Genomic DNA, 15,558 nt, shown 5'->3' on the forward strand with positions numbered 1-15,558 from the left:
CCGGTCGGTCACTCTTCCTTGGCCAACGGACGGGTGCTCCGGTTTTGGTCAAGGCATTCACGATGCCTCCAACGTCGACGGAGAATCCGTAAGAGTCAATATCTGGGAAGACTGGTGACTCCATCCTTGCATCGTTACCTGCACTATCGACTACGTCAGTAACATTGTTTACCTGATTTGAGCGAATGTAGGGATGGTTTCGCCAATTATTCTTTTTGGGGACGAAAGCCTTCCGGTCGTTGGGATTTTCTGGTGCACGACGCGTTGATATGGTATTGAGGATGGCATGGTCTTCTTCCAGCCTCATCTGCGCTAATGCTCGTGATTTGACTTCCTCGAACGTTTAACATGGGTACTTCGTCAGACGATTGTAGAGTTTTGATCGTAGAATTAGTCCTTTCCTGAAACATTCAATAGCAGTCTTAGTATCAAGACTTTAATGCTATATATTCTTTATTAAAGCGATTATAATAATTGCGAACAAATTCTTTAGGCCCTTGGACGACGCCATATAGGTCATTCGTCTGCTTTTCTAGGCTACGACTGCCTTCACACTTTTCATAGAACTTGTTGACCAGAGTGGAAAAATTGTCGATGCTTCCTAGCTTGAGAGATCCGAGCCATTTGAGGGCAGGACCAGTGAGCGTGGCTCCAAAAGACTTGCACATACAAGCTTCTATCAGATGCCAAACAATTGACGCTTGCCACATCCGCTGCTTGTACTGGGCGACATGCTCGCCTGGATTAGTTGAACCGTCATTATTAGCAACGAGGGTAGGCAGATTGAGCTTTTTGGGGAGCACGATCCTCGCGATCCTTTCCACGAACGGTGACTCTGCATAGCCATCAGGATGCTCCATAATGCTTGGCGTTAGAACCCCGGGGAGCTGGGACATGAACTTCATTAAGCGCCTATTCTGCTTTTCGATCTGGATCATGCGCTTTGCCATAAGATTTGCTTCTCCTTCTCCCTGATCGTTCTCTTCATTATTCAAGGGCTCTTCGCCCTCAGGCTCTTCGTCATTTTCAGGCTCGTCATTGTCTGTCTCAGAGAGATGTCCCTCATATAGGGGATGTCGTTCAGATTAGTGCGACGTCGGACCTTCGAAGCTTTGGACGATGTTAACTCTTCTTGCAATTTTTGAATCCTTTCCTGCGACGTCGTAAATTCGGTAGCTAACCGCTCATTAGCTTGCTTCATTTCGAGCATCTCTGCTCTCATTTGATCATATTGCCTCTGCATTTCATCGAGATTTGGTGTTTCTCCCATTTGATGGATTTTGAACAGTAGTTGGTCTGGTTATGCCCCACGGTGGGCGCCAAATTGTTTATGCTAAAATTTGTCTCTCACGACGGAATTAAAGATTGGGACAATTCAACCAGATTATGTGTAAGACAATGCAAAGAATGAATGCAATGGGGATCAAAGGGGATGAGCACACAAAGATGGTGACGCGGAAAACCCCAATGAAGATGGGTAAAAACCGCGGGTGGATGTAGATCTGCCAATCTACTATCACTGACTGTCGCTATAGGCTAGTGACAATCGTTACAGATTATGTTGTTCTTTTCTCTTAGTACAAAAAGTGTCCCGTAGTCCTATCTAATGATGCTTGTTTTTCTTTTGTATGTCTTTTTTTCCCTTGGCTCTTTCCCAACAAATATACTAATAAATTCTAAGACTATTACAATGGTAACGGTTCCTTAATTATGGGAGATCTTCCTAATTACACTCCAACGTCGCAATTCCTTTTATTTCTTCGTGCAATTTACTCTCATCAGCGGCTCTCATGGCTGATTTGATGCCTTCTTGAACTCCTTCCTTTTTCGAAAAATCCGTTACTGCTTCTCAACTGGTTTTATCCTGGTGTCTCTTCGTCATGTCCTTACGTCATTGTCGTCACGTCATCATGTCATCATGTCAATGTCACCCTGCAAAAACTCAACCATAATAGGAGCGAAGCGGTCCTACCTGTCGAGCTAGGCATTCCATCGCCCCGGATCACGTTTCATGATCAAGACATCAACAACGAAGAAAAGAAGATTGACCTCGACCTCCTTCCGGAAACTCGAGGAACGACCCTCCTCAAGGCCATTTCCTATAAGCTGAAAATCACTCGGTTGTTCAACCGTCAAGTCAAGCAGCGACCTTTTCAGGTCAACGATTGGGTGTTGCGGAAGTTCGAGTCCACAGGACGACATCCTAGTTTGGGAAAATTGCAGCCCAACTGGGAAGGGCCATATCGCGTGACCTCGATCGTCCATCCACGCACTTACCGCCTCGAAGACCAGGATGGGCGACCCCTTCCTCGACCATGGAACGCGGACAACATTCGTAAATTTTATGTCTACTAGGTTTGTCCCTCGAGCTTTGGGGGCATACCACATGGTCACTCCTGTAATCATTTTGTAAGGCATTGCGAATGCATGTCGATCGTTGTAAACATCGCAAGACACTTGCCTTTTTTGTCCTTTGGGCATTATGTATAACAAATTGCCTTTCGTGTGAATTACTTGTTATATAAAGTGCTTCGATCTCACTTAACGATCATACAAAGAACACAAACTAAAAAGGCCTCGAGATTACTCAGGCACAGTGATAATTTTGAAGCAAAATGAAGAGCATAAAAGCTCGAAGGGACAAACAAATAATATGAGCAACAAGTAATCAGAAGTTTTATTCCATTAATCGTAGTACAAGCTACCTAAGTCGTTACAATACAAGTTAAAGGAAAAGCCTAGATCGAACAAGAAAGCCTAAAGGGGCTAATGTTAACCCTAGTAGGAGACATAAGAAAAGCCTAAAGGAAGACAAGGAGAAAGGAGGAGCAAGAAGAAAAGAAGAAGAGCCACGGTCCATCCCTCGGACTGCTGAAGCCGTGAAGAAGAGGAGAAGAGCCACAGGTCACCCCTCGAGATTGGCGGGGGGAGGAACCTGGTCCTCGGCCTGGCCCGCCTCAGCAGACCCTTCCTCTTGGGAAAGCGCCTTGACGCCGTCCTCAACTTTGGACCAGGGAAGATCGGGGACAAGTCTCTTGAGGACCACCCGCACTTTGCGGAGGGCTTCGGCCTGCCCTATCTCAGAGGCTTGAAGGGAGGCGTCCTCGAGGAAGGCCCTCCCCTCCTCAGAGTCCTTCCAGTCCTGGACCACGGCTTCCCGGCACTCCCGAGCCTTGGCAATGGCCTCCTCAACGCCCTTCCGAGCCTTCTCGACCCGCTCCTCGGCCTTCTTGCGGTCCTTGACCGCCTCCTTGTGCCTCCTGCTAGCAGAGTCCCTCTGCTTAGGGCAACATCACGGGCCTGTTCCAGCTCCACCTTCTTTTCCTCGAAGGCCTTCAGGGAACTGGCCATTGAGTCCTGGACTTCCGAGAATCGCATCTCGGCCAGCCTCAGTCGATTGATGAGAGTGTTCCTCTCGTTCCAAGACATCTCCCCCGAAACTGTCCCGGCAGCTATCCCGGGAACAGACCTTCGAGCCAGGGCCAACACCCTGATCGACAGCTGATAGAAAGAAGACATTAACAAACATGAAAAATTAAAAGCTAAAATGACCAAGTATAAACCAGGAAAGTCACCATACATCGGTCATGGTCGCCTTAACGGCTTCGACCACATGGCCATCGGGGGACAGGCACGCCCTTTCGTCCAGCTCCGTCACCAAGTGCTCCGAGGCCTTGTCAAAGCGCGCGGGCATCTCGGCCATCGAAAGGGCAGAGAAAGGCAATCTCATGGCCTCTTCAGGCCAGAGTTTCTTCTTCGAGGCCGTCGCGACTACGACAGTGCTCGAGATAGCAGGTGCTGAAGGGGCAGGAGGGTCCTCGATCTTGACCAAGGCCGGTTCCTCAGCCTTAACCTCCTTCGGCTCTGGCTTAGGAGCCAGGAAGGTAGGAAGCTGCTTCCCCCCATCGAGGGGAGAATCAGCCTCGAGTTTCACCACGGTGGATCCTGTGGTCGCCCCTGAGGACGAAGATGAGCCCAGGCCAGCCTTCAACACTTGGCCGCCCGAAGGGCCTCGGCGGTTATCAAAGGCGTAGTCATCATGGGTCGAAGATTAACAAAGAAGGGGAGATCAAGTTTAGAGAGAGAAGAAGAGAAAGCAGAGTTGTACAATCTGCAGGGCTAATTGTCCATACTTATAAGCAGTACTGACTACAATTCCCCAGAAAGGCATTAATTGCTCCCTCTAATGGGCTCCCACGTGCCAAGGCCCAGAAGGAGGCCTCAAGCTCCCCGCACGCGCACTAATTATTGGTCCCCTGGGCCTAACCACGAAGGCCCTCAAACATCAAAGGGCATACAAACATCGAGTGGCATACAACATCGAAGGACATAAAATAAGAGGCGAAAGATGAGCGAAAAATGAACCTTCATTTTCATCAAGAACAAAGTACATCCTAAAAGCCAATAAGGGCTTGGCTAAAAATGAATCTTCATTTCTACCAAAAGAAGCAACCTATAATGCCTCGCAGGGCACAGTTAAATACAAAAGCAAAAAGCTGCCAAAAGCCTAAAGTGCAAGGAGCTAAGCAGAACTGCTCGAGGAGTCGCTCTTCGAGGTCTCAGAAACCGCCTCGACGTCCTCATTGTCCGAGGAGCTGTCGCTCGAGACCACCCAATCGCTCGAGCTCTCCTCAAGGACTACCTCCTCTTGAGCAATGGGCCCTCCGGAGGCTTGGGGATCCTCGGCCTGTTGGGGCTCCCTCCCCCCCAAAAAATCTCGCCGATGTCGATGGCATCGTCCACCTCGAGCATGGGGTTGGCCCCACCGCCCTCGTGGAAGGCTGCCTCAGCGAGATATTGTACTCCGCCTCGACTGGGGACTAGCTCGCTTGGGGATACACCTTCCGGAAGGCATCCTAGAGCCTATCCACAGCCTCTCGAGCGGCCACCTCATACGCTTCCAGGCCCATGTCCGCTGCAAACTCCAGACCAGCCTTCGAGGTCTTCCATTCCTCGATGATCTCGTCCCGCTTGCGCAGGACACAATCCCTTTGGCTCGTCAAGTCTTTGATCCTCTGCTCAAAGATGGCCCTCTCCTTGGCCAGAGTGCCCTTTCCTCCTCGAAGCCGTTGTTCAGCTCCTTGATCTCTTTAGCTCGCTCCTCAGCCAGTTCAATGTTCTCCTTCAAACCCGCTCGAAGCTTGCGAAAGCCAGCGGTGTGTCGATGGCTCATCATCGCCATACGGATCGAGTGCTGAGAGAAAATAGTGTTAGTAATATCACAAAAAATGACAGCCCAAGAAACAAGAAAAAGCTTAACTTACATCTATCTAGGATGAGTGAAGTTGTTCGATTTCCTCCTCCTCGGTAAGATCCCGGATTAGCCTCAGGTCTGGCTTCGAGATAAACCTCTTGACCACAGAGTCGAAAAGGAAGGCCTTCTCGAGAGTGGACCTCTTGACCACGTCATTGGGCCTATCAAAAAGCCCAATAAACGCCAGCCTCCTGGTCCAGTCTCCTCTAGCCCTCCTAAGAGCTGGCTGGAACCTTGCTGGATCCAGTGTCAGAGTGTGGTTGCACCTTCGAGAAAACCTCTCCTTGCAGGGGCTTAAACTCCCTGGGCAATCCGCGCCCAGATGGAGGTCGAAGACCTACTTCTAGGCACCTCACCCAGATCGAGTGGGGGATATCTCGGCCGCCACTATCGCTGAGATCGACACCCGTCAAACGCTACGGTGTCATACCCCTCTAGTGAACCAGAGACGCCTGGGTACCTCGAGCGAGGTTGCTTACCCGAGTTATTCGAGGCTTATTGGCCCCCGAAGTAACCTCGGGCGGGGATTCAGAACTTCCTCGAGTTACCTTGGGGATCATTGGCCCCTGGATAACCTCGAGCGAGGTCTCTGAACTTCCTCGAGTAACATAGGGCTTATTCGCCCCTAGGTAACCTCGAGTGAGGTCTCTGAACTTCCTCGAGTTACCTAGGGCTTATTGGCCCCTGGGAAACCTCGAGCGAGGTCTCTTAACTTCCTCGAGTTACCTAGGGTTTATTGGCCCCTGGGTAACCTCGAGCGAGGTCTCTTAACTTCCTCGAGTTACCTAGGACTTATTGGCCCCTGGATAACCTCGAGCGAGGTCTCTTAACTTCCTCGAGTTACCTGGGGCTCATTGGCAGCTGAATAACCTCGAGCGAGGTAACTTAACTTCCTCGAGTTGCCTAGGGCTCATTGGCCCCTGGGTAACCTCGAGCGAGGTCTCTTAACTTCCTCGAGTTACCTAAGGCTCATTGGCCCTTGAGTAACCTCGAGCGAGGTAACTTAACTTCCTCGAGTTACCTAGGGCTTATTGGCCCCTGGGTAACCTCGAGCGAGGTCTCTTAAACTTCCTTGAGTTAATTAGGGTTTATTGGTCCCTGGGTAACGAGCGAGGTCTCTTAAACTTCCTCGAGTTACCTGGGGCTCATTGGCCACTGAGTAACCTCGAGCAAGGTAACTTAACTTCCTCGAGTTACCTGGGGCTCATTGGCCCCTGGTAACCACGAGCGAGGTCTGTGTACTTCCTCGAGCTACGCAGGGCTCATGTATCCCCGAATGGTTCCGAGCCAGGCCTCTCTATCCCTTCGTAGTAAAACAACGGCCTCGTGGTTTCCGCAAAACACATGGCATCGACTAAGGCCCCTCCCATATATTTCGCGTGGGGCTAATGTTTGGGTCCAATCTTGCCTGGTGGGCCACTGCATGATCCAAGGTTCTAAGCTCTCCTGCCAGCATGGAAGTCCCCAGTGGGACCCGCCTACCTTAAATTCCGTGCCTACATGGCAGGGACAACCTTCACACATTTCAACACCTATAAATAATGGGTAGATCCCCATTTATTGAGGTAAGGAATTCTAGACAATCCACTTCACAAATCCCAATTAATATCAACTGACTTGATCGTCGGAGGGGCGATCCCGGATCCACCCCCGGGGTAGTCTAACTCTCGTCTTGTGCAGGTCTCCTTGCCGTTTCCGAGTATCCGGCCATCTGTAATCCTAATCTCGATCCATCCCACCTAATACAAGTTTTTACCCGAAACAATTATTATCTTATCTTGTTATAGTTTAGTAGTTTCAGGAGTCTTAGTTAATATATTGTAATCTTGATTTATTAATAAAGTTAGTTTTCAGTTTTGAAAAGTTTAAACACACGTTTATTGAGAATTGCAATTGTTTTACTTTGCTTGCTTATTTCCGAATTATTCTTGTGAGTTTACAAGAGTGATCGAAGAATTTGTGAGTGTTGTCAGTATTTTCAATACAAACAAGTTTAAAACCTTAGTTTCGGATCCAAGAAACACTTTCTTGAACCCTAACTAAATCAAATCAAAGAGTGAGTGTTTATCTTTGTTTCAACTCGTTCTTTTCTTGTAAGGTGTGTGTTATCTCATACTACATGTTACACATAAATATATTAGTATTTCCTTTACATATTTTAAAATAAACAACCTAGTAAAATTTAGAGCTTTTGCTTTCTATTCTCTTTCTTTCCCTTTCTTAAACCCTTTCCCATTCTCTTTTTCCTTTGTGAGCCAAATGCACGTAATTACTTTATTAAATTGTTAAGATTTGTAGTAGTTTCTTTGGGAAGTCTTCCATTCATTTTTACCATGTTTAGGAAGCTTTGTAGAAGTTGCATGTTTAGCAAAATTACCCCCTGTTATAATAATTTTAATTTTTTTTTTGAAAATATCAAATATAAAAACCCCTGTCGTTTTGCTTAATGGAAAGTGTCGTTTGATAGCAGGTGGTAATCTGGTATCCCCTTCTAAAACCCTAATTCCATCTCCCCTCCAGCCCTCGGCCCTCCTCATTAGTCATAAGCTCTCACACAAACATCCTAGTTCCTTGTGCTTTCTTTCTCTCACAACAATGGGTAAAGTAAAAGGAAATCACAGACTCGACAAGTTCTATCACTTAGCAAAAGAACAAGGTTAAAAAACACCCAAATATGATGACTTCACCAATCCAGATGCCTGGGTTGAATCAGGGAACTTCCCTTCTCTGATTCAACCTCAGTTTGTCGAAGAAGACTTGGTTGTTCCTGACTCTCCTACTCATTTGATTGAAAAAGGAGATGCACAATGGCTTAAAAAACACCCACATTCTGCCAGGAGATTGGCTAAAATTAAAGAAAGAAGATTGTTGGCCTTAGTCCCTCCTGAAAGTCTATTTAAAAAGGGCCATAACACTTCTGTGATCCAATATCTGATTGAAAAGAAGGTTACAAACATTGTTTCTCATTTTAATACATTATCTTTCTCATTTCATTACATTATCTATGCATTTCATACATTGATATCTTTCTTGTCCTTACATTGTCAGAAGGAACATTATTGTTGCCCTTACATTGTTAGAAGGCGAAAGCAAAACTGAAGTGCTATTCTAATTGGTGATATCTTTTTTTGGTAAACTTTCTCCTGTTTTTATTGATGTGCTATTCTACTTGGTGATGTGCTATTTTACTTGATGATGTGCTACTCTACATGGTGATGTGCTATTCTGTTTTAGCAAACATAAAGGGATTAGCAAACATAATTTACTCTTGGTTTTCACATATGCAAACAAATTTACTACGAGACAAATGTCCTTACTCTTTGTTTAGTTTCTCATAGTTAATAGCAAATTAAACATATCATCTAGTTATACCCAAAAACGCAAAACATAATTAAAGTTGATAGTACCATAATGGATCATACATACTTGTTACAAAAAAAGTAATTCACCAAAATGTTGCATGGTCAGTGCTCATCCCCGATCCCCTGTCTTCAAGCTGCTAAGTCACCTGTTGGATTAGTGACTATCCCTACATTCAAAAGAGCAATTGTGTCATCCACCAACTCTTGAGACACTTCAACAAAAGTTGGGAGTTGACCCATTCTATCAAGCTTTTTTTTTCCCTTGCGTGGATTTTTGTAGTTATTTCCCCCTTCAACCTTCAACACTTCGAACATGACATACATGAAATGCAGCCAAGTGTAATTGAGTGTCTTAGGATCATAAGCTTCACATGCAACTTGAACACTTTTGAGCAGTTCTTCTATTGTTTCTGGAAAATCAGTGTGTTGTATGGACTGTATGGCTTTGAAAAAACCTAAGTCTAAGAGGTTTAGGTCAGGGGATTGTGGGGGTTGGTAAACCAAGTGAATGTCAAAACCATCTGTACTAGCAGCTTGTAGGAAAGCTTCATCATCTGGTTTAATATGAGGCCTTGCATTGTCCTGTTGTACCCATATTTGTTTGCATCCAAACTCAGGCCAATTTGATTTAATTGCTGGCAATAGAACTTCAATAATCATATCCCTGATGACATCTTTTGTTATGCTCTGTTTTGCTCTCAATTCCCATGGCCCCCTGTCTCTGTTAACGCTGTTCCTTTGAGTTATGTAGTCTTCCACAAAAGGGAATATCCCTATTTTGCCATCAAATAATACATGACCTGATTCTGAAATTATTGGTCTAGCAATTCCTCCCATGAACATAACTTTAGGAATGAAACTCTTTGATTGACATGCCCTGTACGGATCAGCTTCTTCTGACAATAAGTAGAATCGTTGTGTGACTTTTGACATGAAAAACCACTTCTCATCAACGTGTACGACATTATATAGTAAATCAAATATGGGCCCCTGAGTCACATTTTTTTGGAATAATTAACCCCAAAATGAATTTCATCCTCTGAATCTTGTGGCTTGCTGTTAGTTTGGGTTTTATTGAGTTTGTATGTGATCTGAGTATACCCTTTTTTAATAGCCTATACACAGTACTTAGGCTAACTTCAAGGGCAGCTGCAAAGGACCTTAGTGTAGTTCTCTGTCTAAGTGGCACAGCCCTCAATACCTCATCATCTGTAATCATAGATTTTCTACCACAATTCCTTTTCTTATGGCGCACATTAACAAGAAGTCCCTGTTGCTTTTGTTTTTTTGCTTCATTCCAAATTCTGAAAATTATAGTCCTATGTTTGTGATATTTTAAAGTCATTTCTTTAATCAAGCCTCTAGGCAATACAAAATTTTCTGCCTCAGAAAAAAGGGTGACAACTAGTTGTTGCCTGAGTTCATTTACTAGAACAGGTTTTTTATTGCCTATCTGATTTGGTTCTAAGATTTGATTTTGTGTTTCATCTTCATTGTCAGAGTCAGAAACATACCAAGCATTTTCTTCATCCTCATCGTCGTAGTTGTTCATGGCCTCCTGAAGATGCAGCAGTTCCCCCATACTGATTTCTTCATCCAATCTCCAAGTGTTCAGACAATTTTCTTCCATTTCCAGCAGCTCATCCATGGAGATATCAAAATCATCACTGTGAGAGTGTGTACCATTATCCATTTATGTACCAAAGTGAGAGTGTGTGCTGTGTAAGTGAGTCTGAGAAAGTAGGAGATTTTTTTTTGTAATATTGTAAACAATATTCAGGAGATGGAGAAAGGATCTGCTTCGTCTTTTATAAGTACAAAATTTGTAAATGGTTGACTTTTAGGTTTTGGTGGGAAATAAAAAAAGCCCAAAATTTCAGCTTGGAGGGAACTTTAAAATTCCCCACCCCAATTGTACTTTCACGTGATTAAGTCTTCAACATGGGACCAACTCCCTTCTATTTTTCTCTTTAATCCTCTTCTAATAAAGTAACCTTACACACTCTCTCTCCTCTTTCTTAAATACCGTGCAAACCTCTTGGTTGCAAGTAAAAAGAAATGGAGGAAGTATATACTTTATACTAATCATTTTAAACTACAATTTAAGCCAAAATTTTCATTAAAACACTAATTAAGAAATATTTACAAAAAACTAACCTAATATGACAAACCCTCGCCAGTGGGAGGAGAAGCGCCAGAGGTGGGAGGAGAAGCGCCGGTGAAAAAGTGGCGCCGGTGAAGGAGTGGCGTCAGTGGAGAAGGAGGAGAAACGATGGAGATGCGAAGACCCAAAACGCGAATTGAGGAGTAACAATTGAGGACCCAAAACGAAAAAAGTAAAGAAACGTCCACAAAAGTCGCCCACTCCGGTCGTCGGAAATGTCGCCAAACCCAGTCGCCAGAAATAACTCGCCGGTTTTTTGGTAAGAGTGTGAGAGGAAAGAGAGAGAGACTAAGAGAATGTCGTATTACCAAAAGAAACCCGCCCCCCCCCCCCCCCGTATTTTTTTGATGAGTATAGCTAATATTGCTGCGGTTTCTACGTAGGACCGTAGCAATATATCAAAAAAATATTTTTTAAAATATATTGCTGCAGTCCTACGTGGAAACCGCAGCAATATTAGCTGGCCAGGGCCCCACATTTTTTTTTGATAATGTATCCATTGAACAATATTGCTGCGGTTTTGGGCGGGAACCGCAACAATATTGTTATTTTCTATTTTTCTTATTTCTTTTTTCGTGATATATTGCTGCATATAGGTGAAACCGCAGCAATATTACCGCAGCAATAAGCATTTATTCTACTAGTGAATTGTTCTTGATTCTAAGATTCTTGGGCTTGAAATCATAAAGCAATACTACTTAGGAGATTCGGAGTTCAAGAAGAGTATGAGTTGTGTTTGAAGGGACCTCAAGGGGCATATATGTGGTGAACGAGGGATACTTGTTTAAAGGGAACAAACTGTGAATTCCTAAGGGCCCGTTCGTTATCATTTTTTGTTTTCAGTTTTCAGTTTTTTTGAAAACTAAAAACCAAAAACTGGAAACCAGAAAAAGTGGTTTTCACTTTTTAGTTGTCAGTTTTCAAAATCATGATGCTTTCAATAAATTTGACTAATTTTTTATTCATTATTGGACATATATCATATGACTTTGGAAATTAAAAAACCAAAAAACAGAAAACCACAGTAATGTCGAACGGGCCCTAAGTGTTCCATAAGAGGTTTGTTAGTGAATAAGGCTCATGGAGGAGGCTTAGCAAGTCACTTTGGGGTTCACCAGACCTTCGATTTGCTTGATCATGAATATTTCTTTTGGCCACATATGTTGGGAGATTGCCTATTCTAGATAGACCTTGGGAGGACATTAGCATGGATCTTATGGTTGCTTTGTCTTAAAGTCAAAGAGGAAAAGATGCTATTATCACGGTAGTGGTTCGTTTCTCCAAGATGGCTCACTTTGTGCTATGGCATAAGGTGGGTGATTCTATGAATGTGGTTGTGTTTTCTTTAGGGAGATAGTGAAGCTTCATGGTGTTCCTAAGTCCATTGTGTCGGATAGGGATAGCAAGTTCCTTAACTACTTTTGGCGCACACTTTGGAGTTTGCTAGGAACTAGGCTTTTTGTTTAGCACAACTCATCATCCATAAACAAATAGGCAGCCATAAGTTAATAATACAACATCTGGTGTTTTATTGCGTGGCTTGGTGAGTAAACTGGGAAGGATTGGGACATCAAACTTAGTCATGCTGAGTTTGCTATTGATCTCATTGCTTTGCCAAAGGATGAATATATATATATATATATATATATATATATATATATATATATATATACACCCAAATCATTAATTCTTTTCTATTCGTTATTTTTTTACTTTATTTTATTACTAAATTAAATTATAAATAACCATAACAAATACATAAAAGATAAAAAATATGAATCTCTTCTATTAAACCCCATAAATCATTGTTGTTTTGATCTATCACAGAAATTCTTTGAAAGAAAAGAATCAAATAATTCTCTGTGGTAAAACAAAATATCTCCCATTTCTCCCTCGAATAGATTCTTTTTTTTTGTTTTCAAGGGAATCCTTATGTGACTTGAATGGTGTACGAACCCTTTAAATCCGGTACCAACGGGTATCATCCCCCCAGAACAACGTTTTCTTTTAGTCCTTTTAACCAATCGATACGGCTCCGTAGAGCCGGTTTTGCTAAAACTCGAGCAGTTTCTCGAAAACTCGCTTCGGATATAAAAGTTTGAGTATTCAAAGATGCTCTCGTTATTCCCAATAAGGTAGCTCAGTAACATATCATTCTTCCAAAGCCCGTCCCGTCCGTTCCGCCCGAAACAAGCCAATTAGTTCTCCGGGCAAAAAAACATTAGACATTCCATCTTCTGAAACCAAGACTTTTGATGTTATTTGACGTACAATAATTTCTATATGCCTATTATGGATCTGCACCCCCTGGGATCGATAAACCTTTTGGATCTTGTTAACCAAAGAGATACGGCTTTGCGCTATAGTTAGCTCAGCCCCAATGAAGAATCCCCAAGGAATTCCAAGAATTCTTGTTATACGTTCGTTCCAACCATCAATCCTCTTTTTTAGATTCATCGATATTGAATTAATCGAACGAACTTCTAAGACTTGTTCCACTTTTGGAAGACCTTGCGTTATGTCACCAGACCGCGATTTTTCATATATAAATGTAACTAATGTATCCCCTTCATAAATATATATAAGGATGCTCGTGAACATGCTGCTTTTACAATCAAGCTACACAAGCAAGTAAAGGGATCAGATTGATAAATCAAACAAGGCTTACAAGAAGAGAGCAAACACGCACCGACGCCAACATGAGTTTCAACCTGGAGATTTGGTTTGGTTGCACTTGAGAAAAGAGAGGTTTCCTAGAAGGAAGAAACACAATTTAATGCCACGAGATGAAGGTCGATTTCTGGTTCAAAAGAGGCTAGGTGATGGTGTGTATAAGATTGATTGCCGAGTGAATATGGTGGTGCTTCCGCAAGCTTTAATGTCGGTGACTTGTCTCCTTACTTAGGAGATGAAGACAGGGCATAATTCACTAGTAGAAAAAGGTCAATTTGCGTCGGCCCATTTGCGTCGCACAAACACGGAAACGATGCAAATATACTATTTGCGTCGCATGTAACAATGAATCGACGCATAAGACAAACTATGTGCGTCGTATCTAAATATTGTGCGATGCAAATCATCTATATGCGTCGCATGAAGGTCATGGTGCGACGCACAAAACAAAGTAATCTGCGTCGGACCCCTCAGCCCATCCGACGCAGATCAGCCCAAAAGCCCAATTTATTTCTAACCCTATAACCAGCGCCTCTCTCTTAATTATTCAAACCCTAAAGCTTCTCAAAACCACCCGCCTCCCTTTCGTCCCTCTCAACCCGCCTCCCTCTCTTTCTCTCTCACTTTCGTCCCTCAAACCCGCAATTTCGTCCCTCAAACCCTAAAATTTCGTCCCTCAAACGCATCAGGAAGTCCCTCTCTTTGTCTCTCACTTTCGTCCCTCTTCTTCACGTCGAACACGTTCTCTTCAACATCTGCTTCAGTTCGCATCAACCGACGATCGAATCTTCGACGTCATGAACTTCAGTGAGCGATCTTCAGCGTCGACGACACCAACAACACTTCGAACAACGAACGAATCTTCAGCGAACGGACGAATCTTCAGGTAACTTATTTTTTTCCTTTTTCTTTTTCTTGTTTTTATTCGCCTGTTTTTATTTTTTGTAATTTGTCATTTTTTTCAGAATTCAGATCTTGTTTGAAGACCTCGTGTTTTCATTTCCGTTAATTTTTCGAAGAACTCGTTTTTTCATCCTAAAATCTCCAGGTAACTTTTTTTTTTGTTCTTGTTATTCGCCTGTTTTAATTTTTCGATATTTGTCATTTTTTCAGATCTTGTTTGAAGATCTTCGTTTTTTTAATCTTCGTGAATTCCAGATGTGTTCGAAGTATAACAACGAGATGGAAGGTCAAGATGTGAAGGAAGCTCCAACATTTTTTTTACTATTATTGATAGATTTGTTTTTATGAATTATTGTAATATATATGTTCTAAAATTCGAAGCATTTTCGTTTTTATTTTTCCAGATCTGGTCGAATTTTTGTACAGTATTGTTATTAGTTTTATTTGATTTTCAATCCTCTATCTCTACACATTCATTGTCCAAATCTTGAGGCTGTTGATTTTCAATCCTCTATCTCTTACATCTCCATAGTTCATTGCCTTTGTAGTTAGTATTATTATTAGTTTTTTTGTACAGTATTCATTTCCTTTTCAATTACTGCATTCGTTATTGCTGATTTATGATGGAATTTGTGTAGAATTTCCTCATTTGTTAGTTTTTTTAATAAAAAAAAAATTTTTTTTTTTTAAAAAAATGCAATTTGCGTCGCACGTGGCCCAATGTGCGACGCAAATTACTCATCTGCGTCGCACCCTAGGCCATGTGCGACGCAAATTACCCTTTGAGCTTGGTGATTTGGGCTGGCAAGATCCACTTGCGTCGTACCGTATACAGGTGCGACGCAAATAGGTGAACCATTTGCGTCGTTTCCGCATACGACGCAGATCGTTTTTAGTCATTTGCGTCGAGGGCTTTGGCGTCGCACCAAAGTCCGACGCAAATAGGCGCCTCACATGCGACGCAAATTGCCTTTTCTGTACTAGTGATTGAGGGTAATTTCTTTTCAAGGAGGGAATGATCGCTATAAAATTAAGTGATACACCTAATGGATATCATGAGTTTTTGCTAAGGGAGTAGATGGAAACCATGGTAGTGAATCTCATGGATCGAGTTTAGAAGAAACGAATTCTAAAGTAGACAAGTCGAGAAAGAGATGGTTGAATCAAATTAATTTGTTTAAAGTTATATTTATGTCAGAGGA

The 15,558-nt window shown here is 43.0% G+C and overlaps 1 protein-coding gene and 1 long non-coding RNA gene across 2 annotated transcripts; one reads left to right on the forward strand and one right to left on the reverse strand.

Moving 5' to 3' along the window:
• Positions 1-8,745: 8,745 nt before the first annotated feature.
• LOC125494769 (uncharacterized) lies at positions 8,746-10,309 on the reverse strand. Its single transcript, XM_048638562.1, has 2 exons — positions 9,755-10,309; positions 8,746-9,606 (listed from the first exon to the last, which is right to left on the reverse strand). Exons 1-2 carry the CDS (start codon positions 10,307-10,309, stop codon positions 8,746-8,748), a joined length of 1,416 nt encoding a protein of 471 aa, XP_048494519.1.
• Positions 10,310-14,007: 3,698 nt separating this feature from the next.
• Positions 14,008-14,818, forward strand: LOC104906359 (uncharacterized). The gene is made up of 3 exons (XR_791889.4): positions 14,008-14,339; positions 14,419-14,501; positions 14,612-14,818. It is a non-coding gene; the product is annotated as an uncharacterized LOC104906359 (long non-coding RNA).
• The last annotated feature ends 740 nt before the right edge of the window (positions 14,819-15,558 follow it).

The sequence above is a fragment of the Beta vulgaris genome, chromosome 2, assembly GCF_026745355.1.
Source record: "Beta vulgaris subsp. vulgaris cultivar EL10 chromosome 2, EL10.2, whole genome shotgun sequence".
Lineage (NCBI taxonomy): Eukaryota > Viridiplantae > Streptophyta > Magnoliopsida > Caryophyllales > Amaranthaceae > Beta > Beta vulgaris.